The 19,573-nt window shown below is 41.2% G+C and overlaps 1 protein-coding gene across 2 annotated transcripts in view; it reads left to right on the top strand.

Annotated features, from left to right (window-relative positions):
• ST6GALNAC5 (ST6 N-acetylgalactosaminide alpha-2,6-sialyltransferase 5) overlaps nucleotides 1-19,573 on the top strand; it is a 119,841-nt gene that overhangs the window by 36,881 nt on the left and 63,387 nt on the right. The window contains exons 1-2 of one of the 2 annotated variants that reach the window (XM_086841405.1): nucleotides 14,118-14,410; nucleotides 15,049-15,270. The exons of the other annotated variant lie outside the window; for it this stretch is intronic. Coding sequence (XP_086697531.1) covers nucleotides 14,345-14,410; nucleotides 15,049-15,270 — 288 coding nt within the window. The 5' untranslated portion in view covers nucleotides 14,118-14,344. Of the gene's footprint in view, nucleotides 1-14,117; nucleotides 14,411-15,048; nucleotides 15,271-19,573 lie in introns of those variants that run through there. 2 annotated transcript variants of the gene reach the window in all.

The following is a 19,573-nucleotide window of genomic DNA, read 5'->3' as shown; positions in this document are numbered from 1 at the left end:
CTGAATGGAGGCCAAATACTGATGAGAATGAAACCTTATCTCAGGATGCAGGAGTTGGCATTCCCTGCTGCCAACTGCTTTCACAAGCCAAAGAAAAGAGAGAAATGTTTTATAAAAATTATAAAGTTGGGAGACCCCCTTAGATAACTATCCACCTACATGTAGCTGTCCCTGAAAAACCAAACAGCAGGAATGAAATCCAATAAATGCTTATTCTTCAGTGCAGCCAAATGTCAGCTGTGGGGCTTCAGTGAAATGAACAAGCTCTGTCCTGAGTAAATACATATATTAATAGCTTGGAGCTGCACTATCAAAGAAAAACAGCTGAACAGTGGAACAACAAAACAAAGAAGCTCCGAGGCCTTCCACTGCCTACAGCAATATGCAGTTCAAGATGAATACTCTGCTCATTTCCATTCTAAACTAAACTCTATCTTCAATGCCATCAATATTATCAGTGTCATTACTGCAACTGCTGCATGAGTTTAATGCAATAGCTATTAATTAGACCATTTTGCCCTCCTCCAACAACAACCCTAGTGCATCAGTTCCTAATGGAGTTTATCTTATTGTATTCTGATTTTGCTCAGAGCAGCCTTTCTGAATTGGAAGTTACTGTACAGTAATTCAAAGTACAACAAAGGTTATAGAATACCCTTCATACTTTACCAGCTCATCTGCTTCACAACATTACACACCAGCAGCATAAACAGCCAACTCAATAATGAAGAATGCTGACATAAAAAAATAGCACCCTACAATCACACACTCCAACTCTTCTCACTCCTCTCTCAGTAGTCAGCAAGGTGAACAAAATTGGAAATGTCAAAGAGAGAGGACAAACCAGTTAAAACGTCACTTTCAGAGGTAAGAACTTCTCATCCTTAAAACATCATCAACTGTTCCATTTGTTTTGCACCACAATGGTTATCCTGTATAGATTCAATACTTCTGGATTAATGTAAATCTCATTGTTTCTTTTGTCAGCCTACATTTATCATGTTATCTGACTTGCTGGTTGGAGTCTTTCCATTGGTACATGAAACAGAAGTAAGTTAATTTGCATTGTGGGAGCACAGGTTGCTGCATCATCACTGCACAGGGAGTGATGCACATCTGCCTGTACTGACATCTCTGCACTCCTGCCTCCTTTAATTATTGAACAGAGATAGGACATAGAGTACACACCTTTTCTTATCTAGCTCTGTCTCCTCTGGTCCTCTGTGCTTTCACAGTCTCTATCACAAACAGAGCTCAGCTGTTCAGCTTCAGCAAAATGAAAAAAAGAAAAACTCTGGGTATCTTCTGAAAACCCAGCTCCTTCAGTCCGTTGCAGAAATTAGCCACAAAATGTCATAAAGATTTCCTAACATTCCAACCAACAGTCTGCTCCCTTTCCTAATCTGTGGAGTTGTTTCCCACCAATTCATGAGCATGTAAACTGATATTTGCCTACAGTTTTGGAAGGGGACAGTGGGTTTTATTGATCATTGTTAATGTAATCCTTGCTGCTATGTGGGTGAGTTTCTGCTTTCTCTCTCAAACAAATTATCTGACGTTTAAGAGCTAACCTATCAACTGAGGAAGTTTTGATATCTATCCTTATATATGTATACGTAGATAAACACATACGTTAGTGTGTATGTTAGAATTTCATCTGGTCCATGAAATTGCTATTTCCTGACTTTGGATTGGGATATACTTTGAAGGAAAGCACATTCTGGTCAATTTTCATTTCAGTAATGAGTGAGATATATGGGCTTGGTTTTCTTTCAATGGAAGAGAAACTGAAATGGAGCCTAATTTTTTGAAAGCTCAAGACGCTATGACTCATATTTGGTTCCAGTTTCTGCTTTTCAGGTTTATTGTAACCTGTAAGCCAACATGTAACTAGATTGCAGGCATCTGATCCAGCAGCTTCTATGCAAGCAAACCCCCTACTGACTCCTGCTGACTTAAGGGAAGCATCTTATTGCTATTGATGATGAGTTTCAGTTCCTGCAAGTGTGAAGCTGTAGGTCCAAATGTGCTGAGAGGCTTAAAAATATCCATGAACAGAACTATAGATAATCAGTGTTGCTGAAATGTCAGAGAAGTTACTCAAAAGTGTCATGATGCAGTTTCCTTATCACTGAAAGGAAAGAGAAGTACCTGATCCATAATCTTTTTATAAAATCATTATGGCTTCATCCTTTTAGAACACTTGATACTCTTGGCTCCCTGGAGTGGAACAGGAATGAAGTGAGCACATGGGATACTTAGTCCTGAAATCTTTAATTTTGAGATTCAGTGCAAGTTCTGCCTGAGTGATTTATGAGGTAGATGTTAGGATGGAGGCTTGAGGATTTAGCCCTATATGTCTCTCTGGTTTGGACTCACAAGTATTTAAAACTCCATTATTGTTTTAGTAAAGCTGTTTAAGAATTTGCTGAAAACACTGTCTCCCTTGATTCTTAATGTCTACAGGATATTTCTTATGATAAATATTAATAATTTTCAAGGACATGGATGAATGCATTTTTATAATTATCAAAACCCAGACATACTGGTTTAGTGTTTAAAATTAATTATAGTATGGAAACCAGCATTCCATAAGGGAATTATATTAACTCATCAGAATGAGTTCATTTTGCCTTTCAATTTACATTTGCTGAATTTTATTTACTGGTTTTGTATTTAACTTCTAAGCACTCACTGAAATCTCAGTTTTTGTAACTAGAGGGCCTTATTCCTAAATGTTTGAGTTGATGTGTATTTAATTTGGACCACCATGCATTTGAACCTGTAACAAGTGCATAAACACAAATAACTTCAGAGGGGTGTAAGAGTAACTAATTTTCAAAAAGTGCCTTCAGTTGCAACATTTTGTATGGCATGAGAATGGAAGATTAGTATTTAAACACTTTAGATTGGTTTTCCCTTAGGATACCTCAGTTTGCCATGTTAATGAAAGGCAAAGGTGAGCAAGGAAAAATGGCAGTTACACAATGCTGATTTCAGGGCTCTAACTAACACTACATGTCCTGTCACCTTACCTGGTTCTCCTGTACTACAATAAGGATTACATTCCACCTAAGAAACATATTTCATTTACCACTGAGTGTTACCACCAATCTTTTTCATAGCAGGAATGATGATCTGATTATACTTAATTGCAGAAGCCTGTGATAAATGGAAACCAGCTGCTTAGTGAGTTTCAGGTACCTCTCAGCATTTCACCTGGATTTTGCAGATTTCCCTGTTGCCATAGGGACTAATTCTAGTTTCCTAAATCTGTAGCACTGAGATTGGTGGTGTGTTACAGGTTATGGCTCTAAGTGAGATGGCAGTGGAAGGATCTCTGCCAACACCTGTCTGCAAGAAGTTCCAGGCTCATCTGGTGCATGGGAGAACTAGAAATAGGAATGGGAAAGACTCAGGTGAGGGTTGATGTGCACTGGAGAGTACCTGTGGGGTAGGATGTTCTCTCAGCATTATTGATGCAGGAAAGCAGCACCAAATGCAGGAAAGCAGTACAAAGAGTCTAAAATATCACAGAAGGGAGTTCTTACATTTAATGTGGGGAAGCTAAAGAATGGAGGAAGGACCTGGGCTGCAGTTGCTCACATGACTTGTTTGACTGAAGGTATTTTCTGTTTGTAGAGCCAAAGGCTTATTCATCCTAATACTGCTGGTATACTTCTGACTCTTTCGGAACACTGAAGAACTGTAATAAAGAAATTGTCTAGCCTTTTGGGAATTCATAAGGATTTTTCCTTTTTCTTCAAGGTGATATCTTGCTGCAAGGGGAGGAGCCACTTTTCCTTACATCCTTCCAGTGATCACAGCATGGGAGAGCAGTCCATAATGCTTTTAAGAATTTTTCAATCATAAAGTCATGTGACAATCCAAGTCTGAAGTGAAATACTTTTCCATTTGAAGCCCCAGTATACCCCATGCAGGCCATTGTGAAGGTCCTCAGACTTGGGAGTTTTCAGTTTTGCTGTTAGTGAGGGACTCAGAGCGGTTCCACAGTTATCATGACTTCAGTTCCAAACCTTTTTAGCTGAATCCTAATCTACTGCATATTTTGGAAGTGGTTCAGAAATTGTAGTTCCCTGCAGACTCTGTTTTAGCGTCTCCAAAGGGTTACAGATGTATAACAAAATGGGACATGATTTTAAGGGCAGCTCTGCAAATACAAGCTCTCAGCTCTAATGCAGTTTACTTTAGCATCTCCATCCAATCTACCCAATATCTCGAAGACTGGTTTGCTTCTATTAGCAAAAATTGCACTGGAAGTGGGCACCCTTGACTAGTCTCCCTCAAAAGTCAAAATTGAGATAGTATTGTGACATTAGTATGCATCCTTGCTCAGAACAGTGTAACTGATGCAATACATTTACAGCAAATTTTAAAATTTCCATCACAGTAAAGAGAAACTGTCATTCAATCCAGTGAAATGCTTTCTCAGCGTCAAAAGATGCTATTACCACAGGACTGGCATCATTTTTCATCTTAAAGAGGGTATTAAACAAGCACAGCAAATTCGTGCAGGTGAGCCTACTGTACTAAACATAAAATAAAACCACGCATTGTTCAGGATGAATTATTTTAATGCTTATACTTTAAGTCAATTGGCCAATAACTTTGCCAATTTGTTAATACCTGCATTTAGGAATAAAATGGATCTATGTAACCTATATTGCTATATGTTTTAGTCTGTTCCAATGTTGCCAGAATCAGCACCCTGCAGCCAGGGAAGTATCTGCTGGTCAGCATCTGGTTTGCATAATGTAGTGTTACAGAGATGAAAAAACCAGCCAACATCAGCTGGCAAAAAAAAAAAAAAAAGGAAAAAAAAAGTTCCCCTTTTGAAATGTGAAGGCTAACCTTGTCTAATGATTACAAGATTTATGAACAATTCAATAGCAATAGACTATAAAAGTGATAGGTCAGGCCACGTGTACACAAAGACTAAGCAGCTTTGGGTGAGATAAAAGATAAGGCAAAGATCCAGCTTAGATCCAGAGCTGTATTTTCAAGACAGCCCAGCATGCTGAGCAGTAACATCTTTATACAGAAATACTTAGGTTTGAGTTTAGGAACATATTTTAATCACACAGATTTGAATAAATAGCCTCCCTTTTCATGGTTCTTGATCTCCAGGCAGACGGAAGCAGAGATGTTATTTCCCTTTACACCACTCCTTTATTAAGATTCAGAAATGATGTTTCACTTATATTAGGTATGATCAGGGAGCATCCAAATGCATTCCGTCCTTTCTGTGTACCATCTTCAACTTCTAAATCCTGATTAGCTGGCTTGAAATGTCAGCAGCCATCAGCAGCTTTAGACCACACTGATTCATCTTCTGTTTGTGTGAGTGAAACTGTGGAGATCACATTTACTATTTTCATAATGTTTTGATTTACTTCTTGACTCTCTGTGATGCTCAGATATTGTTTATCCCTGACACACCCTTCAAAGTGCTCCCAACCTGCACTGTTCCTGTATTTGCTGCATATACTCTTTCCATCCTCCTCTAATCCCTTCCCTTCCTCTCTCACCCTTCAAATATGTAAAGCTGTGAAGAGAGCAGTCTTTCTTCTGCATGTTAGTTAATAATATCCAGACTGTGAAACTAAAACTTACAGTACTGCATTTCTAATTAATCAGAAAGACATGCTGTAATGATACAGCTACAGACAAGGAGCTCTGCTAGCAATCACCCGGTGCTCTGTTGAAAAGCAGCTTGCCAAGCAGACCAATCATTAGCCAATTACATCATGGAGCTCTGTATGGAATGGATTTGGTACATACGTGGTAGAGCAGATGGTGGGGAAGAGTAGCCAGGAAGGACCTAGTCCAGCTGCTCAATGGCTGGACAAAGAAAAGCTCTTTAAAAAAACAAAAAGCAAGGAAAGGGGAAAGGGCAAGGGTGCAAGTAGTTTTAGTTGAAGATGAGGATAGGGGGATTTGAGAATGGTTTCTGACAGGTGTTAGCTGTAAGTGTAATGTGCTGGAGCAATTAGTACAGGTAGTTTGAAAGCACTGCAGTGATCCTGGCTCCTGGTTTCTGGTTCAGGTCTGCACAGTTTCTTGTGGATCCTTGTGCCCTGCTGCCTAGAGAGGCGATGCAGAGCAAAAAAGGCTGAGGAAAGGAAACTGCAAACCAGAGTTGGACCATATTCCTAAAACATTTGCTAATACAGGCTGGCTCAGGTTCTCATGAAATGAGCCTGTGCATAGCCTGTCTTTGTTTTCTGGTGAGAGTGAAGAAAACAGGTTTTTTCCAATGCACATTAATCTCCCATGTGTCTCATCAGCTTTTGATAACTGCTAATGGTAATTCAGGAAAGACTGTGAGGTTTCACAACTTATAGTAGCTAGAAATGTGCAGAATCAGAGTCAACTAATGTTCCAAGCCAGTATTTGTGTGAGGTCACTTCCCACCCAATTCTGTTTGAGACTTCTTTCAAGCTGAGATGGGAGAGGCTGCTATTGCAGCAATCCTCTGGTGATGCAGAGAAATAAGAATTCTGTGTTTAAGAGGTCAAGAAGGTTCAGATTTCCAAAACACTGTTCTAATTTTCAGTGCCCAACTTCAGGCTCTGTGGGTTTCAATACCCAAGGTACTGAGTATTCAGAGCTAAAAGGTGACAGCTTGGATTTAAGTGAGCAACATTCCTTACGTTCACTACACAACAGTCTTCTGGAAATAGGGATGAAGCCACATAGATTTTGTGAGGACTAGGTAGTGTGTAGACAATCCTTGAATATGAATAATGCTTAGGAAAAAATTATTGAGGATCCAAAGAAATTTACAAAGTCAGTTGATTAAAATGATTGAGCCAGCTATACAAATAACACTGGTACATAATTCCTTCTCTCCTCACTTAGGAAGAAACCCTGTCCATGTCTGGACATGCAAATAGAATGATATCAAAATATGAGCAGGATATCAAAATATATACCAAAAGCATCTCCAAAAGCAGTGACTGAACACAGAGCAACTATTACATTATTTCACACTAATATATCATGCCCATTTATTCACTTCTCTGCTAAGCTTTGGTTCTTTACTGTTTGCAAGTTCTTGAACCACATCCCACAGCCCTTCAACACAGCAGACTGCTCATGAGTTGGAGCTGATGTGCAGATGGACCCAAGCTCCTCTGCAACAGGCTCCAGACTGGGTGCTGTGAGCCAGCTTTATCCCAGAAGGCTTTAGTCACAGTGATGTGGTTCTGTGCCTGGGTTAATGTGCCAGAATAGACATGCTTTCACATTCCAAGCTCCACATTTTCCAGACTGATATTGCTTAGAAGCAAAGAAGCTCTCATTTATCAATGGACAGACACTGAACCCGCCAAAGTGGAGGAACCATTGCTGGAGAGTGACTCGGGATTGTGACAGAGATGAAGCGGTAGGAGACTGAGCAGAGGAAGCTCATACAATGAGCAAGAACAGCTTGTGTCACGTTACCACCTGTTCCTTTGACATCTGAATTTATGGTCTAAACGGTAAATGGCCTAAGGCCTCATTTATTTGAAGTCAGGATAGAAACAGCACATGCTCTTCAGAGCTCAGCTTCACGTTTCAAGTACCAGGCACATGCAAAATGGAACAAACCTTATGGAATTTGGGGGTTTTTGGTAACAAATAAAATTAACTATCATGCAAAACTATTGTAAAGGAGAATACATCAGATTAATCTCATCTAAACCAAAATAAACCATAAATTAAAAGGAAAAATAAAGTAAATAGATAAATATGAGTGAGGCCAAATGCAATTCCCACCAAGGAAATAATCCGATGGCAGTAAAAGCACTGTAGCAAAACTCCAGTTAGTATGTTCCTGGCCCTGTAGTTTATGGGAGAGAATAGACATATAATCATCACCTTGAATAAAATGTATTTCATGATTGGGAAAAGTACAGGATTTTCTGAAGTTCTGTCACTTGAATAAAAACCACAAGGCAGGTGGGGGTGACAAAGGCTAGGGAATGTGATAACGTATTATTAACAATTCAAAGAAAGAAGGGTACAGCTGCTGCAGGAAATGTTGGATCCAGCTCTGCAGCTGAGCTGAACTTGGTCCTCTGCCCTGAAGTGTTAGAAAGAAAAATGAATGCATGCAGCCATGGATTTGCTCTAATCCATGTTTTGAGGATGCCAGTAGACACCAAAGATATCTATCCTGTATGGAGCAGAGAAGGCCTGTTTTCTGTATTTGTTTAAGAGTGACAAATATCAATAGTATGGCAGAAATGTTTCAACAAGGACACAGCACATCATAAAGGAAAACAATCCATCTGTTTCAGCAGCTGGTTTCAAGTATCCAGTTAGGTATCTATTGCAGTGAGGAAACTCTCCCACTGTTTCAGGCTAGTTCCTACAATACTTATTTATTCTGGCTAGAAGACTTGTCTAGGGTGGTTTGTAGGACCTGATTTGTACACAGGAAATAATTTTATAGCTTCTCTGTATTCTCTTGAAGGTTTAGATTCCATGTCCAATTGCAATTAACTAAGTAAGCTACATAAACACAGTCACTGTCTCCATACCTTTCAAATGAATGCACCCCAGCCCAAGATCCCTGGTGTCTGGTAGCAGAGGTCTGTCTTCATCTGGCTCTGCAAGTGGCCAGAACCAACATTGTCATAACAGGCAGCTCACCCGAATGCAGAGCTCCTCCTTCCATCTCTGTCAACTTCCTTGGGAAACAAGAGTACTCAGGAGCTCTCATCAGTAAGGTGTGTCCCCCAAGACTTTATTTATGTATCTGTCTCTGGAGTATGCTGGGTAAACAGAAGACATTTGTACATTACAAAGGTGGCTGCTTCATAATTTCAGGACTCAAGCATGAAATTGCTGAGCTGTGGCAGAAGTCACTGACAGCTGCTCTCTCTTGCTCTGCTTTGCTCTACTCTCTCTACTGTTAATTGTACATTAACACACTTACCGCTCTGAATTAGCACATATGCATATATAGTGAAATACTGTATGGATAGTAAAGATGATTCCTCTAAACCTGTAGAAAAGAACAGTAGCTATTACCAACATAAGATGTGTACAGCTTGGTCCCTGAAGGACTTTACTTGATTCTATGACTGTGCCTTTTCAGTTGGATGCTAGTGGATCCCCTTGTTGCCGCAGTTGTTGTTCAGCCTGTCATCATAAGCGATGTTTGTGTTAGAAATAGCAGGAGAGCTTTCTATTGACTTTCTAATAATACATAAAGAACTGCAAAACGATCCATAATGAGCACTTATCCTTCTTTGCTTCCTTTTTTGCTCTAATGCTTAATATCTGATAGTTGATTGTTAAGTTATTTTTAAAAGTTTAGAAATTCTGTTTCATTTAACATTTTGGCTTCCTGTTGATGTAGTTTTCCTCTCTAAAGGAACAAACATATGTAGACTGAAAACTGAGCCATTCAGGATCCTCTTAAGATCTCGTATATTACAGCAAAGATACCCTGTATTTAAATTTATCCAATCTCTCACCAAATCATAGTTAGAATGTCCTGAGTTGCTTTAGTCCATGTGTTAAATCTGTGCTTTGTTTATATACAGAATATATGCCTTCCCTCTCTTGTTTTGGTAGACAACAGTAAAACAAAAGGCTTTGAAGAAGTTCTTGGTCATGCCTGTTCTGCTTCCACAAGTGGTACTGGGTAAACTCCATCTCAAGCCTCCTATGCAAATTTCTTAATCTTCAACGTTTCTGACTTTAAATGAGGAATTTTGAGTGCACTGTATATTCCAGGATATGTCTAGTTTAACTTCTAAAAAAGTGGTTAGAATGAAGCACAGTGTTTCAAGTGTGGTTTTAAAGCAGATGAGTCGGTTCAGTTGATCTAGACTTTGTTTCTGCAACATCCAATACCTTTATTTAGATTGGGGAGAAAACTTAGAAATAAGAAGGAAGAAAACAGCAGATTCAGCAGATCTTATCTTACTATTTCCCCCTCCTGTTTTCATTTGCACTTCTATTTCCATGCAATATTTCATTTCTTTATGCATCTATCACTGTTTGCTTCTGTCAGAAGTTCAAAGGCAGCCTGCTTTCATAAAGGAGAGGCAGTATTGACTGATCTATAATATTGTTTCTACCATTTTTGACCAATCCTCAATGCATATTTCCAGTTTTGAGAAGCATTTCATGAATCACTGGGCAGTTTGAAAAATCTATAGTGTAGGCTCATTACTTTGCTGGCTGCTGAATGTTTTCCATTGGTTGTGTTGCAAGGCAAAAATGCAGCCCTTTCTCTCAGGAAAACGAGGTTAAAATTTCATATATACATAAATAATAAAACAACACATGGAGGTGATATCAGTGTGTTATATTTCATTTCCTATATACATTTGACTGCCCAGCTGTCCATTAATCCACACAAACTTCCATCGTATTCCAACCTCTTTAGCACCTTTACTCTTACTTTTCTAGGTAGTCAGTCAAAGAAAAAGAAAGCTTGCTTCTTTCCTTTGAAATGTGGCACACCCAGCCATCCTCCCAAATGTCACTGGCTGCAGGCCCAGGACAAGTAATATTCTGTTCTATGCTAGCAATCATGGTTTAAGCTCAACCCTCATGAGGCTGCTGAAGTGGGAGCTTTATACTTCCAAGTGAGCTTCTTGGCCCAGCAAGCAGACATGGATAAAATGGCTGTAGGAGTTTATTTCAGTAGGACCAGGAGGCCCAGCTCCTGAGGACACAGATCCAGGGCTTCACAGACCACAGAATATAATGGAAATGACAAAATGATGCAACTTACCAGGAGTCACTTTTTGATTAATTTTAAATACTTAACAAATATTTTCTCATGTTTCCCACCTATCAACTCTTCATAACTCTGCATTTCAAAGCCATAAGGATATTGAAGGGGTCCCGATACAGTTAACCTCTCCCCATCAATCTATTTTAAGCACATCTATCACCAATATTTTTCTGAAAAACACCTTCATACACATAGTGTGATGGGAATGTTTTAAAGTGCTTTAAGCACTCCTGCAGAGTGACCTGCAGAACTCACCTAGAGTTTAACTACTTATATCACACCAGATCCCTTTTCTTCTCACTCTTTTGTGAAGGGTAGTAGATAAACAAAAGCTTTCTTTTTCTTATTCTCTTTAAAATTAGTCACAGATTTAAATCAGTTCTCTAATTTTTTTTTTTTTTTTTTTTTTTTTAGCAAAGGAGCCACACTGCCATCAATGAGTCACAAAATAATTAAACATTTAAGACTGTCTGGGCTTTTGTTCTGGGGAGATGACAAGGCTGAAGGGTAGCTGCAGCTTCCAGTTTAGAGGCATTCTACTGCATTACTGACTGCATGTGCAAACACACTGCCTGTGGCCACGGTGGGAAGAAGACAGGGACAGCGAGATCACACAGGCAGTAGACAGTTCACTTAGGGAAAACAACATCTGGATCATCAACAGAAACATCAACCATCGCCCTCATCCCAAATTCCACTGAATATTTTGGCTACCAGTTGCTGAGGTACACTGGCACAGAGGCTTCTCCACTTGAGTACTCATTGCAGGCCAATCATCATATCAAAAATATGTTTATAATTGTGCATTAGATTAAGGTGTAAATTATGCTATATAATCTCTATATGAACTTCATGAGAAATCAGCTATACCCTGAAGGGGTTATTTTATATCTATCTAAGGAAATCTCTGAACAACAAACTGGGCTAAAATGCATTATAAGAAGGTAGTTATTTCATACATCCAGACATCTCAGGGGAAGTTGCCATTTGAGCAGTTTTATTTAGGAATCAGTGAAAGAGCTTTGTTGCTCCAAGTCCATTTCAGTTTTGAGAGGTTTGTCTCTGCACCACTACTTCTTACACAGATTTCTCATTCTGCATGGATTTTTATGTTGTCATTAGCATCGTAGGTCCTCCTGAAGCTGTCACAGGCAGATTTTTATTCCATATGGCTATTTTGTAGCCTGTAGCTACAAGACAGATGAAAATGGGAAGGGTAAGTTTGAAGAGGACACAACCCAGACCATTCCATGCAGATGAAAAGCTCTCCTCAGTCAGACTTGTTTGAAAAGACCTACTACCACTTTGCCACTTTTCCTCCTGGGCTAGGGAAAGAAGATGTTTATGTTTTAATATGTCTTTACCCTCAGCTCTAAGGAGGAATAGAAATGCATGGATTGTTCATTATCCCTTGCATACAGAAAATAAATTGGTTGAAGCAGAAAGTCAAATGGACTTTAAGAAATTTTCTGTATTGACTCATTTCCAAGTTGATTAAATGCTTGTAAGTGCAGCCTATGCTCTTCTTGCAAATCTAGCTATTGGGTATACAGATTCATATTTACATGTATGCAGATTCCAATAGCGTTAAAAACCCCAAACCTCCAGATAGCTAGAACTATTAGTTCATAGGAATTTAAAATTAAATTAAATAGCTGGGCTGTTTTCCAGATGATTTTTAAAGTTCCTGTACTTACACAAAAACCTCCGTAGGATTTACATTACACTACTGTATTTGTTTCAGTGAGCATTTGACTGCCAAGAATATGGTCTATGACCAAAATGGCAATCTAATTAAATACTTGACAAGCAGAAAGCTGGACATTATTCAAGTCAAGCATTAAATTAGAAAATTTAGTTTGTCTCCTTTGTCAGTAGATTTTTAAATCAGCCTCTTCTACCAAAACCCGTAAGTTTAATGAATTTGGTCAGACATACTGTGTAACAGATGTCTAACATAGAGCCATGAGCCTAAATCATAAAAATGATGCTTCATTTTGGCATGGCAAAATATATACGGAAGACTCAAAAAGGTCAGTCACCAGCAACCTGCTTGCTGGTAGTTGAGAAACGGCACTGTAAAATGCATGAGCTGCTTTTTGTAGTCTCTTATAGGAAACCTTGGAGAGCCACAGATAATTTGCTTTCAATGATTCATCAAGTTGGTCCTTTGTTTCACTAATTTGAGTGTCAAGTGCAACCACATAATAAAGAATTACCAGGACCTGATAAGATTCTTCTTACATTGCTCTGTTTGTCTGAACAACTGGTTCTGTTGAAACCAACCCTACAAACTGCATAAACAGCAAGTGTGTGTGCAACTGGCATCTTCTATGAAATGACAAAGCGTGTTTACTGCGTTATCCGCTGGTGAACTACACCTTCATGCTTCTTTTTCCTTTTTTAAAAGGCACTAATTGCAGCATGCTGTGCCCATGCTAGAGATGGCATTTGTTTCACTGTTGGTCCTCCAATGAATTAACAAAGATAAAAAATGGATTTCAATGACAATTCCAGCCTTGAGAAAGGTGCTATTGTGACCACGGTGGAGTTACCCTGCTGATAGTTTTCTCCTTAATGTAATTTTTAATACTACATAGCTGTAGGTTAGATGAGAAGATATATATTAAAGCTACTGTTTCGATGAGTAGTTTCAAGTGAAATAATTCCATGATTAGGAGACAGATTTTTTTTTTTTTAATGCTGTCAGTCTAATAACTTTGTAAGAGATAAACCCTAAAAATGGCTTGTTTAGAAGGGGCACATTTATAAACGTGGAATTCCCACAGCAAAAGATCTGTGTAATTTGAGGTCTGATAAAGTTTTCACAACTGAACCATAAGCTATTAACACAAAGAAAGAATAAAAAACTTTAGAAGGCTGCTTGTGAGATTGGGAAAATGTCCGCCTTCAGAAACCAGAGAGATGACATGGGGAGCAAGTCTGTGAGATTTGATTTATAAGATGAAGAAAGCTTCTGTCAAAAGGGTTTGAAACCGGTTGTTAGAGCTTAGGCAAGATTGTGTGAAGGGATATTGTCAGCACCGCACAAGTAGTTGAGAGCGTCTATTTTTTTACTAACGTGAATTTAAAGTATTGCCTGGTCGCTGCCAGCTCCAGGAAACACAGGCAGCGGGGGGAGAACGAGAAATTTTCCACTAGGTAAAAATACAAATAATGTAACGTGAAGGTCGCGCCCCGGTACCACAAGCAGGACGGAGGCCTGGGCAGAGGGAGGGAGGAAAGGAGCTCCTGCCCCTGCTCCTGCTCGCTCGGGGCTGGAGAGGCGCCGCCCGCCCGGTGCCCGCCCGGTGCCCGCCCGGTGCCCGCCCGGTGCCGCCCCCCGCGCCGCGGGCTCGCCAGCGGAGCAGCGCCCGAGCGGGAGGCAGAAGTTAACTTCCACCTGCCCTGAAGTCGCCGCTGCGCCGGCAGCAGGAGGCGGGCGCGGAGGCGGAGGCAGGCGGGGCAGCCGAGGACCCGGCTCTGGCAGGCTCCGAGGGTCCGGCCGAGTGTAATTCCCCCCTAATCCCCGCCACGGCGGCGCTTCCCTGGCCGAGCCATGTCTGCGGCTTCCCCGCCATGCCGAGCCTAGCGGGGAGCGGGAGGACTGGCGGCCGAGAGGCGCACAAAATGAAGACCCTGATGGTAAGTGCATTGTTGGCACGGCTCATCCCGGCTCCGGCGGCGGGGAGGAGAGCAGGGGAGCGGCGCGGAGCGGAGCTGCCCCGGGCACCGGGCGCACGCTCCAGCCTTCGCCGGGCTGCATCCCCGCGGCTCTCCGGCATCGCGCGAAGGCGGTCAAACCTTGGTGCCGGCGGCCAAGAACTTTCCGCCTGCTTTCTTTTATTCGTGTTGCTGGCGGTTTGGGGGTTTTTGCGTGTGTGTGCGTTTTAAGGAGCGTACAGAAAACCGATCTGCTTAAAGGACGAGGCTGGAGGTAGCTGGGCGGGGGGAAGCGCTACGGTCCCCAACACTCGTTAAAATGCACGAATGAGATGCCCAAAGGGGGACGGCGGCACGGGAATGAGAGGCGCGGGGTAGCCGGGCGCACGGAGGGGAGAAGAGGCGAAGAAGCAGGGCTGGGGAAGGAGGGAGGCACGGGAGCGGGCTGGCGAGGCGGCAGAGAGGAGGACGGAGGGGCTTCCCCAGTTCTCTCCTCGCACTTCTGCCGGGTGTCTGGTGGGTGAAACTTGCGGCTGCGCCGGCGGGGAAGCGGCGCGCCCCGCCGAGCCCCGCGGCGGGGGGAGCCCGCTGAGCCGGCTCTCTCTCTCTGCCCCCCGCAGCGCCACGGGCTGGCCGTCTGCCTGGCGCTCACCACCATGTGCACCAGCTTGTTGCTCATGTACGGCGGCATCGGCATCGGCGGGGGCCACCCGGAGGCGCGGCGGCGGCAGCAGCAGGTGGCGGCGGTGCCCAGCCGCCCGCCGGAACGCGGCCAGCGCCACCCGGCTCTGCCCGTCGGGGCCGGGCTCCTGGAGGGCTACATCAGCGTCCTGGAGCACAAGGTGAGCCACCGGCCGCGGGACCGGCACCCCGCGCTGCCCCGGCCTCCCTCGGGAGGCTCCGACCCCGAGCCTGCCGAGCTCTCCCTTGTGCCCCCCGTGACATGCCCCGTTCCCCTCGGCGTGCCCTGCCTGCCTCGCTGTCGAGGCTGGCTGAAGCGGCCTCCGGGTGCCATCGCGCCTGGCCAGGAGGCAGGAATTACCGGGGTCAGAGCCGGGCTCCAGCCCGAGGTTGGGTGTTTGTGCCGCTGCTGCTCTTCTCCCTCGCACAGCAGAAGCGGGGGAAGGGTGAAGTGCTATGTTTGTAATGCTGTATGCTCTAGGTACAGTACAAATGTATGTTTATGATGATATTATTAAGGGTTAAAGAATGAGGTTTATTTACTCGAGGGCAAAGTCAATAGGTAGGTGTTTATTCTTAGCTAATTTTGTCATAGGAAAAATAAATGTCTCCTGCACAAATGACCTTTTCATCTCCCTTCTGGGAAGCAGAAGTTGTCACCTGTAGTTTCCACTCTAGAAATTGGGGGCACTTCCTTAATGGTGAACAAAATATGTCCCTCCCCTTGACAGAGGAATTACCAGGCTGTATTGTCAGACTATAAGACTTGTTTACCAGAGATAGGCAGACTAAGCTTTGATAACTCACAGGACAGATGTAGTGACATAAAGTGAGCAAGGTGGCACATCCATGCCAGAGAAATAATCAAGCTTCAGTAATTTTCTCAGAAGGCAGTTTCCTCTCCTTTTTGGATGGGGTTTGTTGCTTTCACCGGAAATTTCAAGGTCTTCCTCTTCCAAAACCCCAGATATTGTTTAGTGCACACACATCTTACAGTAAAAATTTACTTTAGAAAATAAGCAAGAGAAATGAGGATTCACAACTTTCTTAGGTTTTCACATCCAGACTGACAACCTTCTGAAAGATATGTTGTCAAATGAGTTACTGGGCTCAGTTTAGAGGTACTGTGTGAAGACTAGTGACTTTGATATACAGAGATTTTTATTGTTCCTTCTGGCATAACTTTCTATGCAAGAGTTATCTGTAGGCCTCTTAACACAGAAAAATAGCACATGATGGTGCCTTGTAGGCTTTATTTGCTTTCTTACATGGTTGTCCTGGAAATTCTCAAATGTAATGTCTATAGAAAAAGCAAGTTTGGCCTTGGGCTTCCTACTGTCTGATGTGCACTCTTGTAATTCTTTTGTTCTTCTTGAACATGACTGTAGTGATAGGTGTGGATATATGTGCACATGGTTTTTATATGCAGCAGTAATCAAAAAGACTTCTGTGGGTTTTATGGGATGCATGTGTGAGTAGCCTTCTAGTTCTGATAACACCTCATACTGGTTTCTCCAGAAACAAACAGCTCTCATTAACAGGCCATACTTAAAATCACTGTTCTATTATTTTCCAGGGTAATTTTAATGTTTCCCTGTGTTTTGGAGAAAGGTGATCCTTTGGCTTTTTAATATATTGTAATATAGCCCAAACACCACAGATACTTCATTTCTGAATTTCATTTCACACAGCTCATGCCTCACAGTAATAATCTGCTGAAGGTTTAATAACTTTTCCACCTAACTTCTGTGGGTCAAAAAGAATATTCTGCTATCCCTGCTGTGTTCCCAGCTTGCTTTGTCTTATTTTAATGCACATGAGATCATGCAGAGAGCTGTGCCATTATGGTATACAGAGCAGTGGGGACACTGCATTACCCTAAAGGAGAAAAGGACTTTTGTCTCTTAATGATGTATTTATTTTTGTAATTTAATTTGGTAGTCCATGTACTTGTCATGGATTTACAATCCCAGAATACATAGGTTTCATGCATAATAAAAAATAGAGAATACAAAAAATCGCAGGAATTCATGGTTTGGAAAAAGAAGGGTGCAGGATTGGTGATGGTAAGAATAGGGAGAGAGATAGCAAGAACTGAGGAATGGTGAAACACGTTCAGAGAACATGTGGTTTGGGTGGGACACTGCAAACTGCAGGGAAGACAGCCTGAATAGCAAGTGAAATGAGGGAATTGGGGAGGTTTTCAAGAATGTGAAGAGAGCTGCAAGAAGAGAGCAAGGTAAAATTCTGTAGCTGTGAAAGGGACATGATATTTGAAGAGACTGGGAGGTCTGGAAGGAGATGGGAGGTATGTGTTGTTTGAGAACAACAGGCTTGCGAAGGTAAGGCAGGAATGAGTTCAGCAATGGTACATGTTCTTTTGATAGAACAGAGGTGATGGTGTGAAATGACAATGAATGGTAGATTTTTCACCGTATAGCTTCCTTAATTTCCCATATAGAATCTTGGAATTATCTGTCAGGTTGAATGACCTGAAGCTGAATGACCATTATACAAAATTCATCCTTGGTATGTGTTCACGCATGAATGACAGATAGCAGTAGACTGAATGTCTGGATCATTCTTGTGCTTGTTTCTGGATCCCATAATTTGCTTTAACAGGAAAATCTCCTTTCATGTTCATGTATGGGTACAACATGGTGTTGTACCTACTCTGGTGCATTTAATGAAAGTAAGTCTGCACATCTTTGTAGAGGCTGTATGACAGTTTCTGAAGTTATTAATCCATAATCACAGTGCGAGTATTGACACACAAGCTGTGTAAGTATGTGGAAGTAAAGATGTTTCTCTTCAGGGATAAAATTCAACAATTGTTCTAGTTGTGAAATATCATGTATGACAAATGTCTGTCGCTACTAGCAATACCCCTCATTCAGTGGTGCTGGATGATCATGTATGGAGACTATTTGCCAGAAAATCTGGGCACTTAGTACTAAGTAACAATGATTTTTAAATATAGCCTGCAATATTGTAATTACCAATTATTTTTCTCCTTTTATTTTATATTCAGTCGGAATTGTAGCTCCTCATCCATACTGTCAAGATAAGCAGGCAGTCTCTGAGAATACAGTAAAAGATGTCTTTTTTTTTTTAATGTGTTGAAGAGGTTTTTTGCAGGACTTTCTAGTCTTTTCCTTCATAATTTCTGCAAGCCCATTTTTCCAAGAGTCAAGCATCAGAGATCAGAACCCCTGCACTTAGCTTTAGTAGCCTTCCACAGTTTAGCAGTGCGTACTTAATTTTTGTTGAGCTGAATTCTTGGAGCAAAAAAAAAATTAGAAATGCTGTGAATTCAGAGACGAAAATGGATTCTTGTCATTTCACCTCTGCTTGTCCCAGAGCAACAGCAGTTGACATTGTTGATGGATGTTTAAAATGAATAAATGGTATCTCTTTTTGTTCCCGATTGCCAGATGTTGTATCCTAAAAAAAAATCTCACATTTTGAACAGAAAATATGGTTTGCTGATAGCTATTATTGAGAGGTCAAGGACTGAAAGTGAAGAAGTGGTGGCTTCTACTTTGAGGAGCTGTTGCTTCCTCCAGAGGCACATTGAGTGTAGCACTGCTTAGCTACTGCATCTGCTCTGCAGTTAGAAAGGACAGGACTACACTGTCAAAGCGACATCTTTCATTACTTCTTTGAGTGGTATACTGAAATTAAAGAGGTTTTGTCACTGGCATTGAGGGAAGCAGAATCATACTCTTCTGTGAGGAGGAATGGGGATAAGCCTTTCTGTTGATTTATCATACTGCTAGCAAGAAATTACAATGCTAATATTTTTAAAGCAATTACTGCATACAAATAAGAGAATGTTAATGAAAGTAGGAAATGTAGCACTATCCCAGAACTTGCAAGAAATAAATATTTAACCATTGTATTATGATTCTGAGGTGTATGTGAGAACATGTCTCTGGATAGTTAAAAAGCTTTTTACCCAGTATTGACTCAACAGTTGGTGCTGCAAATAAAATATGAGTTTGTCACATATGTAATTGAATAATATTTCAAGCCATCAAGGATTTTGTTTCTTAGAAAATAAAAAAAAATTAAAATCAATCCTGCAGTCAAAATGTATGATTTATTAGAAACACTTTAAAATACCTTAAGAGCGAATTGAGATCAACATGATAATTTAAGTGATCACCATGATTTCTTAATTTATGATAATGTGAGTTATCATATGCAAAGAAATCTTGGTGATCCCTCTAAATTAATGCAGATCAGAGAATAGTGTAGTTAATGAAGTGTTTGAGGAAGAGTCATTCCGCAAGTAGTGCTGCTATAGCTCCTTAATCTCTGAGTTGCAAAAAGTTGCTCTTGGATGAAACTAATTTTTTTTAGGATAATAAACTTTGTGCACTTAAAATCAGGTGGGAATCTTGCCATATTTTATATTATTTTTAGTAATTATTAAGTCAAATGAGTTTGGAATTTGAATTT

Source organism: Cyanistes caeruleus, chromosome 9 (assembly GCF_971803275.1).
Source record: "Cyanistes caeruleus chromosome 9, bCyaCae1.hap1.1, whole genome shotgun sequence".
Taxonomy (NCBI): Eukaryota; Metazoa; Chordata; class Aves; order Passeriformes; family Paridae; genus Cyanistes; species Cyanistes caeruleus.
This window is presented reverse-complemented; position numbering and strand designations above follow the sequence as displayed.